The following is an 18085-nucleotide window of genomic DNA, read 5'->3' as shown; positions in this document are numbered from 1 at the left end:
TTATTTTTGACCAGGACATGTCCTTTAACTCACACATAAAACAAATCTCTAGAACTGCATTCTTTCACTTGCGCAACATTGCCAAATTTAGGAACGTCCTGTCTCAAAATGATGCAGAAAAACTAGTCCATGCATTTGTTACCTCAAGGCTAGATTACTGTAACTCATTATAACTCATTATAACTCTATACCGATAACTCATTACTATCTGGATGTCCCAGTATCTCCATAAAAAGTTAATCTTAACCTCCAGTTAATCCAGAATGCTGCAGCCAGAGTCCTGACAGGAACTAGCAAGAGAGATCATATTTCTCCTATATTAGCTTCTCTTCATTGGCTCCCTGTAAAATATAGAATAGAATTTAAAATCCTTCTTCTCACGTGCAAATCCCTGCATGATCAAGCTCCTTCATACCTTAAAGACCTCATAGTACCATATTATCCCAATAGAGCACTTCGCTCTCAGAGTGCAGGTCTACTTGTGGTTCCCAGAGTTTCCAAAAGTAGAATGGGAGGCAGAGCCTTTAGCTATCAAGCTCCTCTCCTGTGGAACCAGCTCCCGGTCTGGGGTCAGGAGGCAGACACTCTCTGTACTTTTAAGGGTAGACTTAAAACCTTCCTTTCCTTTCGTATAGTTAGGGCTGGCTTCAGGTAACCCTGAACCATCGCTTAGTCATGCTGCTATAGGCCTAGACTGCCCGAGGACCATCGGTGCACTGAGCTCCCCTACCCCCCTTTCCCTTCCCTTCCCCTCCCCTCTCTTCTCTCCTCCCACCTCATGTATATTTCACCATTGAATGTTACTAACCTTGTGCTCTCTCTCTCCCCTAGTTTGTGCTCTCTCTCTCTCTCTCTGTTCTCTCTCTCTGTACCTTCTGCAGGTGTCCCTGTGCAATTACTGGCCCCACTAACCTGCAGTGTCTATTTGTTGTTGTTTATTACAGGCAGCTGCAGCTAATCCAGAATGCTGCTGCCAGAGTCCTTAGAAACACCAAGAAACTGGACCATATCACACCAGTTCTCAGACCACTACACTGGCTTCCCGTTAGTCAAAGGATAGATTTTAAAATCTTATTGCTAGTTTATAAAGCACTAAATGGTTGTGGACCAAAATATATTCAAGATGTATTAGTTCTCTATGAGGTTTCCAGACCCCTCAGGTCATCTGGGACAGGTCTACTGTGTGTTCCCAGAACCAGAACCAAACAAAGTGAAGCAGCATTCAGTCACTATGCTCCTCACTTGTGGAACAAACTTCCTGAACACCTGAGGTCTGCTCCAACTGTCAGCTCATTCAAATCAGGACTGAAAACACTGTTGTTTACTGCTGCCTTCAAATAATTGTTCATCCTTGTTTTCTTAATGTGCTTTGACATCTTATTTTAATTTACTTTATTAAATAAATATAATAAATATAAATATCTTTGGTTTTATATGCTCTTTTCCATACTTTTAATGTAGTTACATGCCCTGTAAAGCACTTTGAATTGCATAGTACATGAATGGTGCTATACAAATAAATTTGCCTTGCCTTGCTGTTCTTTTCTCTATCCACTCACCCCAACCGGTCGAGGCAGGTGGCCGCCCAAACTGAGCCCGGTTCTGCTGGAGGTTTTTTCTTCCATTAATGGTAGTTTTTCCTCTCCACTGTCGCCAAGTGCTGCTCATAAGGGAATTGTTGGGTTTTTTTTCCTTGTTTTTTTTTGTTTTTTGTTTTTTTGTTTTTGGATTTTTGTAAAGTGCCTTGAGGTTATTTGTATTGTGATTTGGCGCTATACAAATAAAATGAACTGAATTGAATTGTTTCAGCATGGTGCATTTGTAACATTTACTAATAAAAGAAACTAGTTTTGTAAAATGTCTTCACAGACTAACAACTGCTGATTTTAAATAATTTATTATTTATTCTACAAATTGCCATAAGAAAAACAGTACAAAAGAGTGAACTCTCAGCTAACGTCACACATCACAGCATGCTGTGTCATATGACATGACTGCACAGAAATTAATTTATTACAAAACCAAACAGGGTTTAGATTCATTTCTAACAGTTATTGTTTATGACTGCATTCCTAAACATACTTACATACATACATACATAAAATAAATATTTTTATTGGACCTGTTCTAAACGCCTATGAAACCAGCAAATACATCAGGTTTCACTAAGTGAAATCATACTTTTTTTTTTGAGAAACTGCTTTTTATAAACATTTAATCAAAAATAGTTCTTAGTTTTAATCCAGTAAGATAAGATTGAAAAACATTTATTTGTCCCACAGCAGGGAAATTTACATCGTCACAGCAGCAAGATAAAAGTAATAAGAGCAGAGTAGAAAATATAAATAAACAATATTGCACTCTAGTATGTTGTAAATCCTGTAAGTTTTACAGGATTTTTACAGTCTATAGGTGCTGAGGTCAGCTGGGTGTTGACTAGGACTGTATGTACAGTCTGACAGCAGCAGGGAAGAAGGACCTGTGGTGGCGCTTCATTGGACATCTGGGATGGAGCAGTCTGTTACGGGTACTAACTGACTAAATCTTCATTTTTTCAGCTTCAATTTTGTGTGGACAGCAGACCTCCCAAAATATAACATATCATTGCATATAATTGGAATAAAATATTTTACTTATACATTATTTTTTTTTATTTTTACTGCTCAATATTATCAAAAATACATACTTTTAGAAATGAATCCACATGTTTTCATCACCTCTTACAGTTTGAGGTTCAGCAAACTCACAACACTAAAAATACTGTCAGCAGTGTTACACTCTTCCATCCAGAGTCTATATGGTGTGTTTGTGTCTTTCGGCAGTCAAGTCTTCCTGTCACAGGCAACGGAGAGACCATCACAGTGTCAGACTATCAGGTCATCTCACCACACTGCTGTCACAGTAAAATGTCAGGTCAATTCAATTTTATTTGTATAGCGCCAAATCACAATACAAATCATCTCAAGGCACTTTACAAAAAAAGTATTTGATTTGCATGTGTGAGTTCTACAAATAAACTAGTGCTGCATAACTTTGTTTCTCACTGTTTAGTTTGTTTAAGAAATTGCAGTAGATTAGACTTTAAGTGTCAGAGTTTTAGCTCCTTAAAATAACATTTTAAAATAAGAATCTAAAGGACCTGCATGTCCCCACAGGTGTTTCCAGTTGTTGTGGCTAATTAGACATCTGCTCAGGTTGAGGTAGGTTTGAGTTACCAGACGATGTGTGCTGCATTAATAGAAATGGATGTGCTTGACAAGATGACCTGTACATGTGCTGGTCTGAGCCAGGTGGGCAGCACAGATCAGAATATATAACATGAGAGCCACACAAACAATTCTGATGCGCATTCGGCAACATGTGCAGGGGTTGAAGCACGTAACAACATTTATAACGAGTGGCATGAATAACTCGGTGCAGCAATTAAGTTGTTCAGTTACAGAGGTGGTTATGTGAGGGTTAAAATCCTGTGCTTAGATAATATATAGCAGTGTGTATTGAATCAGGCCTTAAACTACTCAAAAATCACTGACATCATGCCTGCGTGTTTGCGTTTGAGCCACTCCTAATTTATGATGTGTCAGGTTGCATGTATATCAAAATACAGCAACACTGCTGCCTTTGTTACGTCCTACTCTATAATTAGCAGCAAGTGTGGACTTTTTAAGTAGATTACATGGTGAGAGCACAGAGCTGTTAAAAAACAATTCAATATAAGCAGAAACTATTTAGAGTCTTCAAAGTACTCTCACCACATAATACAAAACAGGGTTGAAAGATGTTGGCTGTAATTCTACATCTTCAAGTGCCTCAATTTCTATAATTTGTTCATGATTTAATGTTAATTAACATGTAGACAGGTGTTTGGTCACATGATGTGATGTGGAGGTTAAATGAAAATGGACAGAAAAAGACAGTGATGAGAATATAAATATAAAACATATGTTTTCAGGGATATTTAACCCATTTTTGTATTATGTTGTATTATGTTTAGAATTAATATGTAGAAGAAGACATTTGAGCCTTTGTTTTAATGGGATCTCACCTGCCGCTATGTCAAGTTAGATGTAGCATGTTTTTAATAGTTTTTTCCTGATTTTGTTGTATTTCTAGTTTGGACATTGGAAATAGTGGTATTCAAAAGATTTTATAACTCCAGCAATAAATACAATTGCAGGCAATGAAACGTGAAGGTGTTTGAACGAGATCTGGTCTTTTAATAATCAAAGTTTTTTACTGCACATTTTTTCAACAACTTATACCATGTTTATTAGTATTCAGAATGCAACCTGATTTTTTTAGGAGAGAAAAAAATATAAAGTTCTTCACATGTTGAAGTTAAGAGGTTGACAAAGGGCATGCATGTTTAGCATGAGCTCACAGTTTTGGTAAAGAAACGTGATTCTTTGACATTCAGCTTCATTGTACAAATAAGAGCAGAGTCTCTGTCAGAGTGGGTTGTGCCACAGACATGCAGTCATATCATGGATGTGGAGGTCAAGTTTTTGCAAGGTGTCATACTGTAAATGCTTGAATTTACAAAATTAGTTATTCATAAAGTCCTGACATGCAGACTATTGCAGATGAACTGCAGAGACAGAGCTGCGCTATAGATACAGTAAACCTACAGCACTGCTCCCTGCTAAAAAACAGAAGTAGGCCATAAAAAATGTAGCGTGAAGCCATAAATAGGCAAAGGAATGCCAGAGACATGCAGGGACAGGGTTAGACCACGCAACAGCCATTAGACCATAAATAGTCAAAGGATCACTAGAAACATACAGATTGCTGCTTCAACAGAAACGCGTGTCTGCAGAACATTTCAGTCTGCAGCATCAACAGAAAGAGGAATGTAAAGAGTTAGAGCTGAATGGCTTAACAGTGACAGCACAGGAGGTGGTCTGATTTGACTGATATGAATAAGTCAATGAATTACACAAACTTACACGCTGTACGACCACAGTTCATATTAAACCAAACATCAGGAACAGTAGTGTAGGCTGGGCAGTACTGTTGGTGGCTACAGTGTGTTTACACCACAGTTTATGACCACAAAAAGTAGGACTGAAATTGATCCCTTTCAGTGAATGAGTGGATTCACTGTTGAAGTAAATGTGCAGTTGTCATATTGTGTAGACTTCAACTCTATTGAGCTTGATGACTCAGTTCAGTCCTCTGCCAGCTGCAAATCATCAGGACACTGACGACCTCAAATGAACTGGGAGAATCAGAGATTCCATAATAGAAAAAGTTATTATATTAGCTATGTCAGTTTAATGTAAGCCTACTCTGCCAGAGTTTAAACTGCTACACAAAACACATGCAGCATTGTCTGCAAGAGCTGGAAATGGTATAAATGTATTTCCTTAAAAAATATCTTGATTTAATGGCACCTAGCAACTAGTTAGCTAAGATGGCTAATTAGAATAAACTGAGATAGTTTAATGAGCATTTTTAACTGGCTAGCAGGCCACCATCAGTTTGCTAACTAAATATGCAATAGTCTCCATGTCATGAATACTTATGCTATCACCACAATATCTATGATGTCAACACCTACCAAAGAGAAAACACAACAAAACAGAAAATAACAAGCATAAGGAAAATGCTGCTTCGTCCTGTGACTGCCCGATTCTATCAGATCTTGGAAGCTAAGCAGGACCGGGCCTAGTCAGTACTATGACTGGAGACTGCCTTGGAAAACCAGAGGATGCTAGACTCAGCCACTGAGGTTGCACAAGCCAGTGCAGACTTAGTGTTGTTCCCAAGCCCAAGGTAATGAGAAGGGCATCCACCGTAAAACTTGTGCCAAATGAATCATACAGATCATTGATGTAAATATTTTTGCACTTTTGCAAAAAAAATATGGCTGGTTTTATGTTTGATGTTCACTCATTACTCAGTAATTAATATTGCACTGCATATTCTGTTCTCTGTGCTGTAGTGGTGTCAAAAAGCTTTTACTTTTCTGTGTGTTTCCTCAGCAGCCACTGTAGTGCAGGAGGACAGTTCAGCCAAAGAAGCACGGTATTGGTACCATGGTGATGGTGGTTTCAGTACAATTGTTGTGATCTGTTTTGGTGAATTATGGCTGGAATTTCATTGTTTTGGTAGATTTCTAAAAATCATTTAAACACATCACACTTACATTCGTAATGGTTCACTTATTATAACCATGTGTAGGCACTGACAGATAAGTGTGGAACAGGTGGGATTACAGATGCAAATGTGTTTGAATGAGAGAGCACACATTTGCAAACATGCAATGACAGAGAAAATTGGCATTAATCAAAACTATTGTAGAGTAATGTAGAGTTTTTATTAAGAAATGTTGAAGTGTTTTAAAAATGTTAACATATAAGATTTAGCTGACTGGGCAGGCTAGGTAACAGGACTGATTACCATCTCTCTATGCTGCTCAGGAAAGAATGACAACACATTTGAATTTAGATTTTAACAAGAATTTTTATTTTATGCTCCAAGTTTGTCATGTTTGCTAATCTGTAAAACAGTGTCTTTTTGGCTACGGTCGCTACATTTTAATTGACAAGCACCCTGCTCCAAAGACAATACAAAATATTTAATGTCTTTAGATGTCTTTTTTATCAGTCTTTCTGTCAGAAACCTGACATAAATAAGACATACAGATAGACTTGATAGGGAATTTTATATTATAATGCTGTTTGATGTTGTAATATTAACATCAGAGTGAAGAGAGAGGCAGCACAGGGAATATGGCTCCTCTGTGATGTGTGTTTTAAACAAGGAAAAAGCTGTTTTTTCTGAAACAGGTTAAATGAAGAATATGGAGGAAAATTAGGTGAGACAGCAAAATAATTAACGTTTAAGCTCTGTATTTAAGCTCTGTATGATAAGGCAACCAACTACATTATTTGTCAGCAGGTATGCACTAATAAGGTTTGAGTTTGGCAATAAGACAAACCTACAACTTTACCAAAAGTATGGATGAGACGAATTTCTGGAACCCAAAATAAGATGGTTTACTTAACTGTCATGTGGAGCAGCTTTCACCAGCATTTATCTGAGATGAATGTGTATTGACCAGAGTTTCCCAAGAGTGTATTTTTATCTTTGTCCCATGATATCACTTCTACACAAAGTGGACATACACTGAGAGTCTGATGCTGTGTCTCTGAATCTCTGACTGCTGAAAGAAAAATCCTATAAGGCTAAATACTGAACATTTAACTAAAGCCTATCGCAACTATATATAATCACAATCCAAAACTGTCGATATTTTCTTACTTTTTGACAAGATCTTAGTAAAAGATGTTATTAATGATAAAAAGCAAACCAGTCTAAACCTGCACAGTGCAAAAATAAAACCTCTCCTGGAAGACTGAATTGACTATCGACTGAAGAAATATGTTGCTTTATATAGGGTTACTTCTGTAAGGCTTTCTATATACTGAACGATTTTATGCCAAATTTTATGCCCAATTTGCCCCCTCCAGTGATCGGGTCACAGCTGATTATTTGTCTTTGTAAGTGTGTGGTGTCAACACGATTATTTTACTGCTTCTGATCTGGTAAGGGCCTAAACATCAAACATGTTTGATATTTCTGATTCCTGATCAGGGAGCTGTCAAAGGAATATTCCCAAAAGACAAAAAGAGCAAGAAGGCTGGGAAATGTCACCAAATGGATGTTTTCCAGCTCACAAACATGGCAGTGCATCAACACATAACCCAAGCCCAATAAGCCATTAACAAGCTTATTCAACAAGCTTGTTGAATAATGGCAACAACACAGTGTCATGTTAACATATGCAAGACATACCACAATAGGGCTGACAACAAAAAGGTGTGAGCGTCCTCCATAATTGTTTTTCTCCTGAAGTCATGTTTGATCATGTGCTTTCCTGGTCTGGTCCAATTGTCTTTAATGTGCTGATCCAAGACTACATTTTGATTAATTTGCCAACAACCTCTAAAAGCAATGGGTGCAGGTGTTCTGACATGAACCTGATCCAGATGTTCTCAACTTCTAAATTAGACTGCCTTGTTTTCCTGTTCAGTCCAGCATGTGTTAAAACAGAAAATGAGAGGTCGTTCTTCTTATATTCATCTGGAAATCACACAACTCTAATTTCTTGTCTGTCTCACTTTTTCACATGATTTATCACTCATATGTGAATGCAAAGACTAAGCTAAATATTTCACTCAACCCAGTGTCATTATGTACCCCACAGGGTCGACATTACAGCTGAGATAGAGTTTCAACACACTCATTGTTTAATCTCTTGAGTCAAAGGCAGATGGAAAGGTCTGAGAAAAGACGGATGAATCTACACGGAGGAAGAACAGAAGCGGAGGATTGTTCAGGTCACTTCAACAACAGAAGCAGTTAAGATGAGCCTGAACCACAACCACTGCAGTAATCCACTAACTCTCACCAACAACAGCAGGACTACCTGCTAGTGAAAACAATGCAAGGTTTAGCTTTTAAATTGTTTAGTTGTACATTTTTACAGATTTGCAGAAAGTATTAACAGTGCAGTGAGTGAGTGCAGCCGAACTGCATCTGTCCTGCATTACTGGTCTGTGAGAAGCCAAATTAGCTTCTGGAAACACAAAACCTCTTGTTGCTCTCAGTCAACATGTTACTGAAGCTGCTCTCTGAACATCTAAGAGCTAGGAGGGAGATCATTTCAAACAACGTGAGGTTTTGGGCAAAACTGCAGCATTAGTTTAGCAATCATGCACTGTTTATTGATTTAGGGTCTCTATGTTTATTTGGTTTCATTAGTTTCCACTTTGGATCTCCAAAAGGTTTAATATCATGGGGAGGGATGGTGACATCACAACCTGTGGATGGAAACTTCTTTCTTGACTCTCTGCGTGAGTTTGATTAACTGGTTTCTCTAACAACAACAGTCGTGTTTGCATGTTGGCATATACATGTGGCTGGTTGGTACCCTTCCATTAAAGAAAGAAAACCCACAATGGTCAGTGCACAGCGGGGATTCAGCAGGGATTCCCATCCACTCTCTAATAATGTTCAGATTTTTCATGTCTTTTCATGTCTGAAGACACTCTTGTTGTTAACATGAGTCCTGGGTTAGACCTGATTTTTCCCTGGTTTCATTTCCGTTTAATGTTTAGACCTGTCTCTAGTTTTCCTAATGTGAACTGTCTAATATTCAACTAAGCTTTGGTTTGGTTTGCATTTTAGATTCCTTCTAGCTATTTGGGGTTAGATGTACCCAATAAATAATGTGCTTATGTTTTGTTATTGCTTTTGTTTTTGTTTTTTTGTAATGCTCCCAAACTAAACTACCAACAGCTACTAAACAACCAAACTAGTCCAAAATAGGAATGTCCTTTTTGTCTGTGGGAACAGTTGGATCACACTTAACCTTTGTGAAAGACAGAAAATGACACAAAATGAAGTTTTACAGTGCAGATAACAAAAAATATGATGTCCACGTACGTGGACGCCAGGTCATAGGAGGTCAAAAAATCTAAGGACTAAATTTGCTTAGACTTGGTGCAGCAATGTTTAATAAAAAGGTTGTGTTTGATTTCATTGAAACTGTGCCACCTCTATCTTTAAATCCTACTGAAAAGTGATGCTGCTTTTGTTTGTTTACTATTTAGATTTTGTATAGTAGCACATCCTGGTGGTATTTTGCATTTAATCATTTAGTTATTTTCATTGCTACTTTTAGACTTGATTTAGACCTAGTTCTCTCCCTGAGGGGTCAGGGGAGAGTTTCTGCCTCTCTCTCCCCTAGTTTGTGCTCTCTCCCTCCCTCTCTCTCTCTCTCTCTCTGTACCTTCTGCAGGTGTCCCTGGTCCTGGAGCTGTTTATCGCTGATGTGCAGTTACTGGCCCCACCAACCTGCAGTGTCTATTTGTTGTTTATTGTTGCTGTTCTTTTCTCTCTGCTCTATCCACTCACCCCAACCGGTCGAGGCAGATGGCCGCCCAAACTGAGCCCGGTTCTGCTGGAGGTTTTTTCTTCCGTTAAAGGCAGTTTTTCCTCTCCACTGTCGCCAAGTGCTTGCTCATAAGGGATTTGTTGGGTTTTTAGTTCTAGTTTTTGTAAAGTGCCTTGAGATGATTTGTATTGTGATTTCTACAAATAAAACTGAGTTGAATTGAACTGCCTCAAGTGGAGGAGTTCAAGTATCTTGTGGTCTCATTCACAAGTGAGGGAAAAACGGAACGTGAGATTGACAGACGAATCTGTGCAGCAGCAATGCAGTTGATGTACCGGTCTGTTGTGGTGAAGAAGGAGCTGAGCCGAAAGGCAAATGGATGGATGGATTAGACCTAGGTCAGTACTGGTTTACTGTTGCTACCTTCAGTCTTTGTTTCGATAATCCTGATTGTAACATGGTTTCATCTCAGTTTAGATTTGGGTTAGACCAGGTTTAGTCCTATTTTACACCTGTTTTAGTCTTTTAGTCCCTGTTTGGTCCATTAATGGATTTACATTTAAGAAAGTTTCCTCTGTTTCCCATTTACTGTTTCTGTGCAAACACGTCTCAGATCATGGGTCCTCCAACAGGATAATGACCCAAAACACACAACTAAAAACACCCAAGGATGGGTAAGAACAAAGCACTGGACTATTCTGAAGTGGCCTTCTATGAGCCATGATCTAAATCCTATTGAACATCTGTGGAGAGAGCTGAAACATGAAGTCTGGAGAAGTCACCCTTCAAACCTGAGACAGCTGGAGCAGTTTGCTTATGAGGAGTGGACCAAAATACCTGTGGACAGGTGCAGAGGTCTCATTGAGGGTTACAGAAATCACTTGATTACAGTCTCAAAAGGTTGTGCAACAAAATATTAAGCTAAGGGCATCATAAATTTTTGTCCAGGCCAGTTTCATTAGTTTGTTTTTTAGTTCTTCTGTTGAACCACAATTCAGAAGCATGATTTTCATTAGTTAATTTTCAGTAAATATTTATTTATTACTTTTGACGGTTTCAAGTTATTTCAGTGACCGTTGTAGGTTTTTCTTTCTTTAATGGAAGGGTACGAACAATTTTGTCCACGTGTGTATTTCATCATGACACTGATTTTTTTTTGCCCAAAACAAAATTAAGACAGAAGTTTGGCATTTTAACATGGATTTATACTTCTTCTAATACACTGGACCTACAGTGGGTACAGAAAGTATTCAGACCCCTTTAAATTTTTCACTCTTTGTGTCATTGCAGCCATTTGCCAAAATCAAAAAAGTTCATGTTATTTCTCATTAATGTACACTCAGCACCCCATCTTGACAGAAAAAAACAGAAATGTAGAAATTTTTGCAAATTTATTAAAAAAGAAAAACTGAAATATCACATGGTCATAAGTATTCAGACCCTTTGCAGTGACACTCATATTTAACTCACATGCTGTCCATTTCTTCTGATCCTCATTGAGATGGTTCTGCTCCTTCATTGGAGTCCAGCTGTGTTTAATTAAACTGATTGGACTTGATTAGGAAAGGCACACACCTGTCTATATAAGACCTTACAGCTCACAGTGCATGTCAGAGCAAATGAGAATCATGAGGTCGAAGGAACTGCCCAAGGAGCTCAGAGACAGAATTGTGGCAAGGCACAGATCTGGCCAAGGTTACAAAAGAATTTCTGCAGCACTCAAGGTTCCTAAGAGCACAGTGGCCTCCATAATCCTCAAATGGAAAAAGTTTGGGACGACCAGAACTCTTCCTAGACCTGGCCGTCCAGCCAAACTGAGCAATCGTGGGAGAAGAGCCTTGATGAGAGAGGTAAAGAAGAACCCAAAGATCACTGTGGCTGAGCTCCAGAGATGCAGTAGGGAGATGGGAGAAAGTTCCACAAAGTCAACTATCACTGCAGCCCTCCACCAGTCGGGGCTTTATGGCAGAGTGGCCCGACGGAAGCATCTCCTCAGTGCATGAAAGCCCGCATAGAGTTGGACTCCCAGACTATGAGAAATAAGATTCTCTGGTCTGATGAGACCAAGATTGAACTTTTTGGCGTTAATTCTAAGCGGTATGTGTGGAGAAAACCAGGCACTGCTCATCACCTGCCCAATACAATCCCTACAGTGAAACATGGTGGTGGGAGCATCATGTTGTGGGGGTGTTTTTCAGCTGCAGGGACAGGACGACTGGTTGCAATTGAAGGAAAGATGAATGCGACCAAGTACAGAGATATCCTGGAAGAAAACCTCTTCCAGAGTGCTCAGGACCTCAGACTGGGCCGAAGGTTCACCTTTCAACAGGACAATGACCCTAAGCACACAGCTAAAATGACAAAGGAGTGGCTTCGGAACAACTCTGTGACCGTTCTTGACTGGCCCAGCCAGAGCCCTGACCTAAACCCAATTGAGCATCTCTGGAGAGACCTGAAAATGGCTCTCCACCAACGTTCACCATCCAACCTGACAGAACTGGAGAGGATCTGCAAGGAAGAATGGCAGAGGATCCCCAAATCCAGGTGTGAAAAACTTGTTGCATCATTCCCAAGAAGACTCATGGCTGTACTAGCTCAAAAGGGTGCTTCTACTCAATACTGAGCACAGGGTCTGAATACTTATGACCATGTGATATTTCAGTTTTTCTTTTTTAATAAATTTGCAAAAATTTCTACATTTCTGTTTTTTTCTGTCAAGATGGGGTGCTGAGTGTACATTAATGAGAAATAAAATGAACTTTTTTGATTTTGGCAAATGGCTGCAATGACACAAAGAGTGAAAAATTTAAAGGGGTCTGAATACTTTCCGTACCCACTGTATAGTGGCTACATGCATAGCATCTAAGGCGATGTCAAAACCACCTCCTCAAAAATGTAACTGTGCATTAGGCTACAGCAGTGGTGGGATACCTCAGGAATTGTGATTTTTCAGCTTGTGTTTCAGCTCCTACATGTTTCAGATGCCACAGGATCTGTTAGTGAAGACAACATTAAAGAAGTTGAAGGAAGACTCACAGAGTGACAGTCACCTAGCAGAGTTGGTAGATTACAGATTATCTCTTCACCACAGTTCACCACAGTCGTCGCTGTGTAGAAATAATAATATAATAACATTAAAAGTCACCAGGATGTAGCTCTAGTTCTACAGTAAACGTATGTGTTATGTGTCACTGGCGATCACTGTATATCACAAAAAACAACAAAGACTGAAAACACACTTAGCGTCAGGATTATAATTAAAGTCTGAATTTAGTATTACATGTCTACAATAGGTTTATTTACCTTTTGGGTCAACAGCAAATCCAATTTTTAATTTACAAACACAGAAGATCATCTGTTGACTCATACAATTCACTATTTACAGAGGTTGTAATGTTAATACAATACTGTGATGAGGCTGGTGTGTCACTGAGGGAGGTGAGAAGTTCAGTCTGGCCAGTAATTAATTTATATGATAATTTCTATGATGGTTTGCTGACTGAAATCAGCATCCCCTAATGTAAACAAACAAGCTTATTTGTCATTGCCTTTCCAACAAGAGTGATCTCTCTCTATTCTGATATATAGGACGTCATGATTCATTAGTGTTTTCCAAAGCTTTGCCATGCCACCTTTGTGAATAAGATTTGGTTAAGATGTAAAAACTAGTTGATTGGGATGTGAGAAAGTGGTCCCAGTTAAAAGCAACAGCTATTTACTGATGGTTAGAAAACAGTAGCTCCTTAGATCAACAACAATGGCTGCAAATGAAGTTTGCGAATCAACATCAACCCACTTTTATGTTTGTTCCTCACAATCATAGTCATAAACCATACAGCTGTTAGAGGTCTTTGTTGGGAAAATATAAAAACAGGAGGTGTTTAAGCATTTTACATAAATGATGCTAATATTGTGAGAGAAATTGCATGTGAACTAAAACTTAAATCAAGGATAAATATACACAGTGTACCAGGAAAACAAGGAAAATAGTGATAGGTTGAATAAGCAAACTGGAGATCAGAGGAGAGGAGAAAAATGCACAGAAATGGTCAAAATGTACAAAAATAGAAATTAGACAAAAGGGAAGGACAGATGAAAAGGAATACAGGAAATAAAAAAAATATGAGAGTCAGAGAGGAGTAATAAGCTTGAAATGTAGACAAATGTAAGAGCTGTAGGAATTACTTAAAAAATGAGTAGACTTTGGGAGGAGCAAGAGGAAGAAAATACAGCATCTTGTTATCAGTGTTTACCCATAGTGCACCAGTAGATGCTGCAGTGGATAAGACAGCAAAGCAATTAAGAGATATTGACATCTGGCTGTTTATCTCCACTTGCCTGTCTATTTGCTGTAACTGTCTTACTAATAAGTCTCCGCTAGAATCACAGACATTCAATGAGAACCACTGTTTGTCCTCCAACATATAAATATTTTCAAGAAAGACTAACACTCAGGAGAGGACAGCTCTGTATAGCAGAATAATTTCCTTCCTTCCAAATAATCAGTTACCTTAAACCTTGAATAATCTTTCACAATGAAAATCTTATTTTCTTTAGTCATCAATGCATTCAATGTCACTCTGACATCAGAAAACTGATATCTGATATCATGATAATAATAATGTGTCCAAAAACTGATCTACTGTGAGCGGTCTCAGATATATATTTGTTTTTCATTTCAGTGCTATATTGAGTATTTTCAAAGACAAGGCTATTGTTAGTATTGATACTTTGGTATGAATACTTTCTTTCATTCTTCTGAAAGAAAAACAAACTCATAAGAAAATGACATTGATTTTCTGCTAAACCTGTGATAGCAACTTTTTTAAATGACGTTTCTAAAAACCCACAGTTCTGATGAATCAAACTAAGATGTGGTGACAGAAAACATCATTGATCTGGTTAAAGCAGAAGAACAGCAAACATTAATTTCAGGATAATATGTTGACACTGACCATCAGACAACTGACTATGCACCAAATTAAAGGTGGAAACATAGACAGTTCTTACTACACAACAACACAAGATTCAAGCCAAAAAAATGTGGTTAAAGGTTTGCACATCACAAACTGAGCTGCATAACAGCTATTACCTCTGAACTAAACACTGATCCACTCACTTCCACAACACACACAAAACTCATTAATTAATTAGGCAGACTTCAAACATTGGTAAAAAAAAATCTAATTTAGAGCACCAAATAATAAAAATAATGAAACTCCACTAACCCCACTGAAATTTGTGGGCAAATTGAATGTAGTGTATTGCCCTTCATTTCTTAATTTACTCTTCTCTACCCAAGCGATCAAAAACCAGAATCATTTTTTACTCATAATGATTAGTTGATTGTCTGACTCACCAGTCTCTGCAGGATCCGTTTGCTCTTGTCATCTGTGCAGTAATCTGACATGATGCTCCTGTGGACTAGAACCAGGCCATTCAGGAACAACCAGGATCCAAACCAGAGCAGAGCGAACACCAGGGTCCCCCGCCGGGACCACCGTCTAAGGCCCAGCCACCGGAGTAGGCACGGCCTACGTCCTCGACCCCCACCACCCGATACCAGTCCTCCAGAAAGCATTGCAGTGGTGAATGCTGTCCACACAAAATCCTTCTAAGCCAAAAGGTGTCCCACGTCTTCTCAGTAGTTTTTGGTAAAAAAAGAGTCTGGTAAAAAGTGGTCAAACTAGAAAACAAAAACCGCAGGGCTTAAATTCTTAAAAGGTTTTTGCATAACTACGTAAACGTTACAGCCTCAAAAACTGTATAAATTAGTTTGAAAATGTGAAGTTATTTAAAGGGGTTAATAAAGTGTCATGAGATCATATTAGTCTATGATTATTACTTTGTTCATGAATATTGTTTTTTAAAAAACAGTGGAGTAAGTCTGTGTTAAATGTAATACATTGTATCATCAGCATATCTTGCTATTCCAGGGAGGAGATCAGGAGATTCAAGATCCAAACATTTGACTTAAATGAAAAATATCAATCCATCCAGCAGGGCCTTTTTTGTTTACATTCATTTCATTGGACAAAATGACATCACTAGTGTCTATGGCTTCAAAAAACAGAAATCCAAATAGTTTAGGATAAAAATCTGCAGATAATCTAAGTCTGAAGACAAGTGCAGTCTGTAATCATTCAATAAGACCAACACATTCCAGACCCTGATAGTCAACTGGTCCAACCTCCAGCTTGGTTCTGCAGTGTTTCCATGAGAAATACTTGGAAATTTTGTCTGTTCATGCTCCGACTTCGTCTTTGAGTGTGACTGTTAATTTACAGTCATATTTTCCTTGCAGCAAGTAAACAAATGTTGAGCAATAGGAAATAACTCAGAAAAAAGCCAAGTCATACTCAAACTGTGTGATCTGGGTGTCTGGAGCTGTCTGCAGTGCAGTGTGGCATCTGGACACACAGACACGCATATTCAAATGCACAACTGGCTGCAAACACAGTGAAGGAAACATGAGCATGCATACAACTTCTAACTTTTTTCTACAAGTCTGTATGCTCACTCCTGCACTTTAACATGATCTGCGGTGTGCACACATATACACAGCTCTTTGTCCCTGCAGATCCTTGCAATGTTGTCCTCACATTGCCTTCTTGTGGCATCTGATGTTTCTGTGGTCGCCCGTTGTCAAAGCCAGACAGAAAAAAAAATTCCAAATTTCAAAACATTGAACAGAAGAAAGTCCTCACACTGGAAAAAGAGACGTGGAAACAAGAACTAAAGCACCCTTTAAAAAGAGAGCTCTGCAATGATAAAAAAAATATGCTTAATTCTAGAGACACGGTCCTTGGTCAACGTCTACAATGAAAATTAGATGCAGAAACATTTCCTTGATGTCAGAAAAATTGTTTGTTGGTATCAGCAGAGGAGTTTTTTATTACTTTAATTTTTGAAAAATGAAGTGCTGAACAGTTGAAAAAGTCCTTCTTCGTTTGACAAAGATCTGCGAGGAGAGAAAAGAGAGGTTCAGTGCTTCAGATCAGTACAGACTTTCAGCCTTTTGCTCTAAAAAAGAATCTACAGTTCAGCTTTCAAATAACCTTTGATGAAGTCTTGCTTTCTTAAACTTTTTGAACTCTAAATTTTTAACATCAGATTTAAAGTTTATCAAACGACGTGGATTCTATCAACCATCCAATAAGCTATAATATCTTAATGACTGACTTGTCCATAGAAAATTTGGATTTTCAGTTTTGTGGGTGTTAAACTAAACCAAACAATTATGTTCTGTCCAAAGGTCATGAAGGGTCCAGTAAAGGAGCGCAGCTCTGAAAGCTGTCAGGTTTCTTCCTCTGATGTTCTTGTTGAAAAAGTTAATTATCTCTTCCTTTTGAACAGTCAGTCAAGGGTTCCTCAAAGTGGGATTAAAGTGTGTAGATTTTAAAAGAAAACGTGTCAGTCAATTGTCTGATTTTGTTTATTTTCTAAATGGTTAAAGGGGGAAAAAAACCTACAATTTTAAAAGTCTCTATCATTGTGGAAGAGTCTGGTGTCTTTCAGGCCTGTTTTCTTTCCTGCATCAGCTTTAAATACTTTCTGTCATCCAATTATTTAGCTGTCAGTTTCCTTATATGATTGAATTTCCTCACTGATCAAACTCTAAAGTGAGAAAGTAACATACACTCTGAGTCAAAGGTTTGGATGCAGTTTCCCACTGAATTGAATGTGACAGTGTGTTGAAACTTTTTAGCGTAACTTCCACACTGGAAAAATACTGATACATGCCAAACGTCAGCAGACCTTGCCATAATGGATTAGATCACAGAGCACTGTCGTCCAATGCACAGGGAGTCCTCCGAGATCCTGATACAGTAATGTAACTCACCAAATAAAGAAAAACAAAAGAAAGAAAGCAACAGGAGAATGTCTATCATCACCTGCTTCTTAAAATATCAGCATTTGTTTCTTGTTGATAGGAATGTGGGTGGCAGAGATGCAACAGCTGCTGCAGCTGTTCTCCAAACTGTTCCCTGAAGATAAGGCCAGATATTAGTTACTATTAATATAATCTTATAGGTTTGATCCTAAAGGTGTGCGCAGTCTATGTGTGTCCGAATGTACGGTATTAGAAACCAGGGGCAATCTTGCAATTTGTTTCCATCTTCAATAGAAATTGTGTAGTTTGTGCAAAAGCAAGGACAAAATGAAACAATGCATGAAACT

At 38.4% G+C, this 18085-nt stretch overlaps 1 protein-coding gene across 4 annotated transcripts in view; it reads right to left on the bottom strand.

Annotated features, from left to right (window-relative positions):
* The window catches only part of dipk1c (divergent protein kinase domain 1C), a 66200-nt gene that overhangs the window by 46134 nt on the left and 1981 nt on the right, over positions 1-18085 (bottom strand). For 3 of the 4 annotated variants that reach the window (XM_026329515.1, XM_026329516.1, XM_026329517.1), the window contains one exon: positions 15264-16865. In XM_026329515.1, the coding sequence (XP_026185300.1) occupies positions 15264-15485 (222 nt within the window). In that variant the 5' untranslated portion in view covers positions 15486-16865. Of the gene's footprint in view, positions 1-12954; positions 13012-15263; positions 16866-18085 lie in introns of those variants that run through there. The other variant, XM_026329518.2, reaches the window with a different exon arrangement.

Source organism: Mastacembelus armatus, unplaced genomic scaffold (genome assembly GCF_900324485.2).
Source record: "Mastacembelus armatus unplaced genomic scaffold, fMasArm1.2, whole genome shotgun sequence".
NCBI classification, from domain to species: Eukaryota; Metazoa; Chordata; class Actinopteri; order Synbranchiformes; family Mastacembelidae; genus Mastacembelus; species Mastacembelus armatus.
Note: the sequence above shows the minus strand (reverse complement) of the source record. Positions and strands in the feature narration are given on the sequence as shown.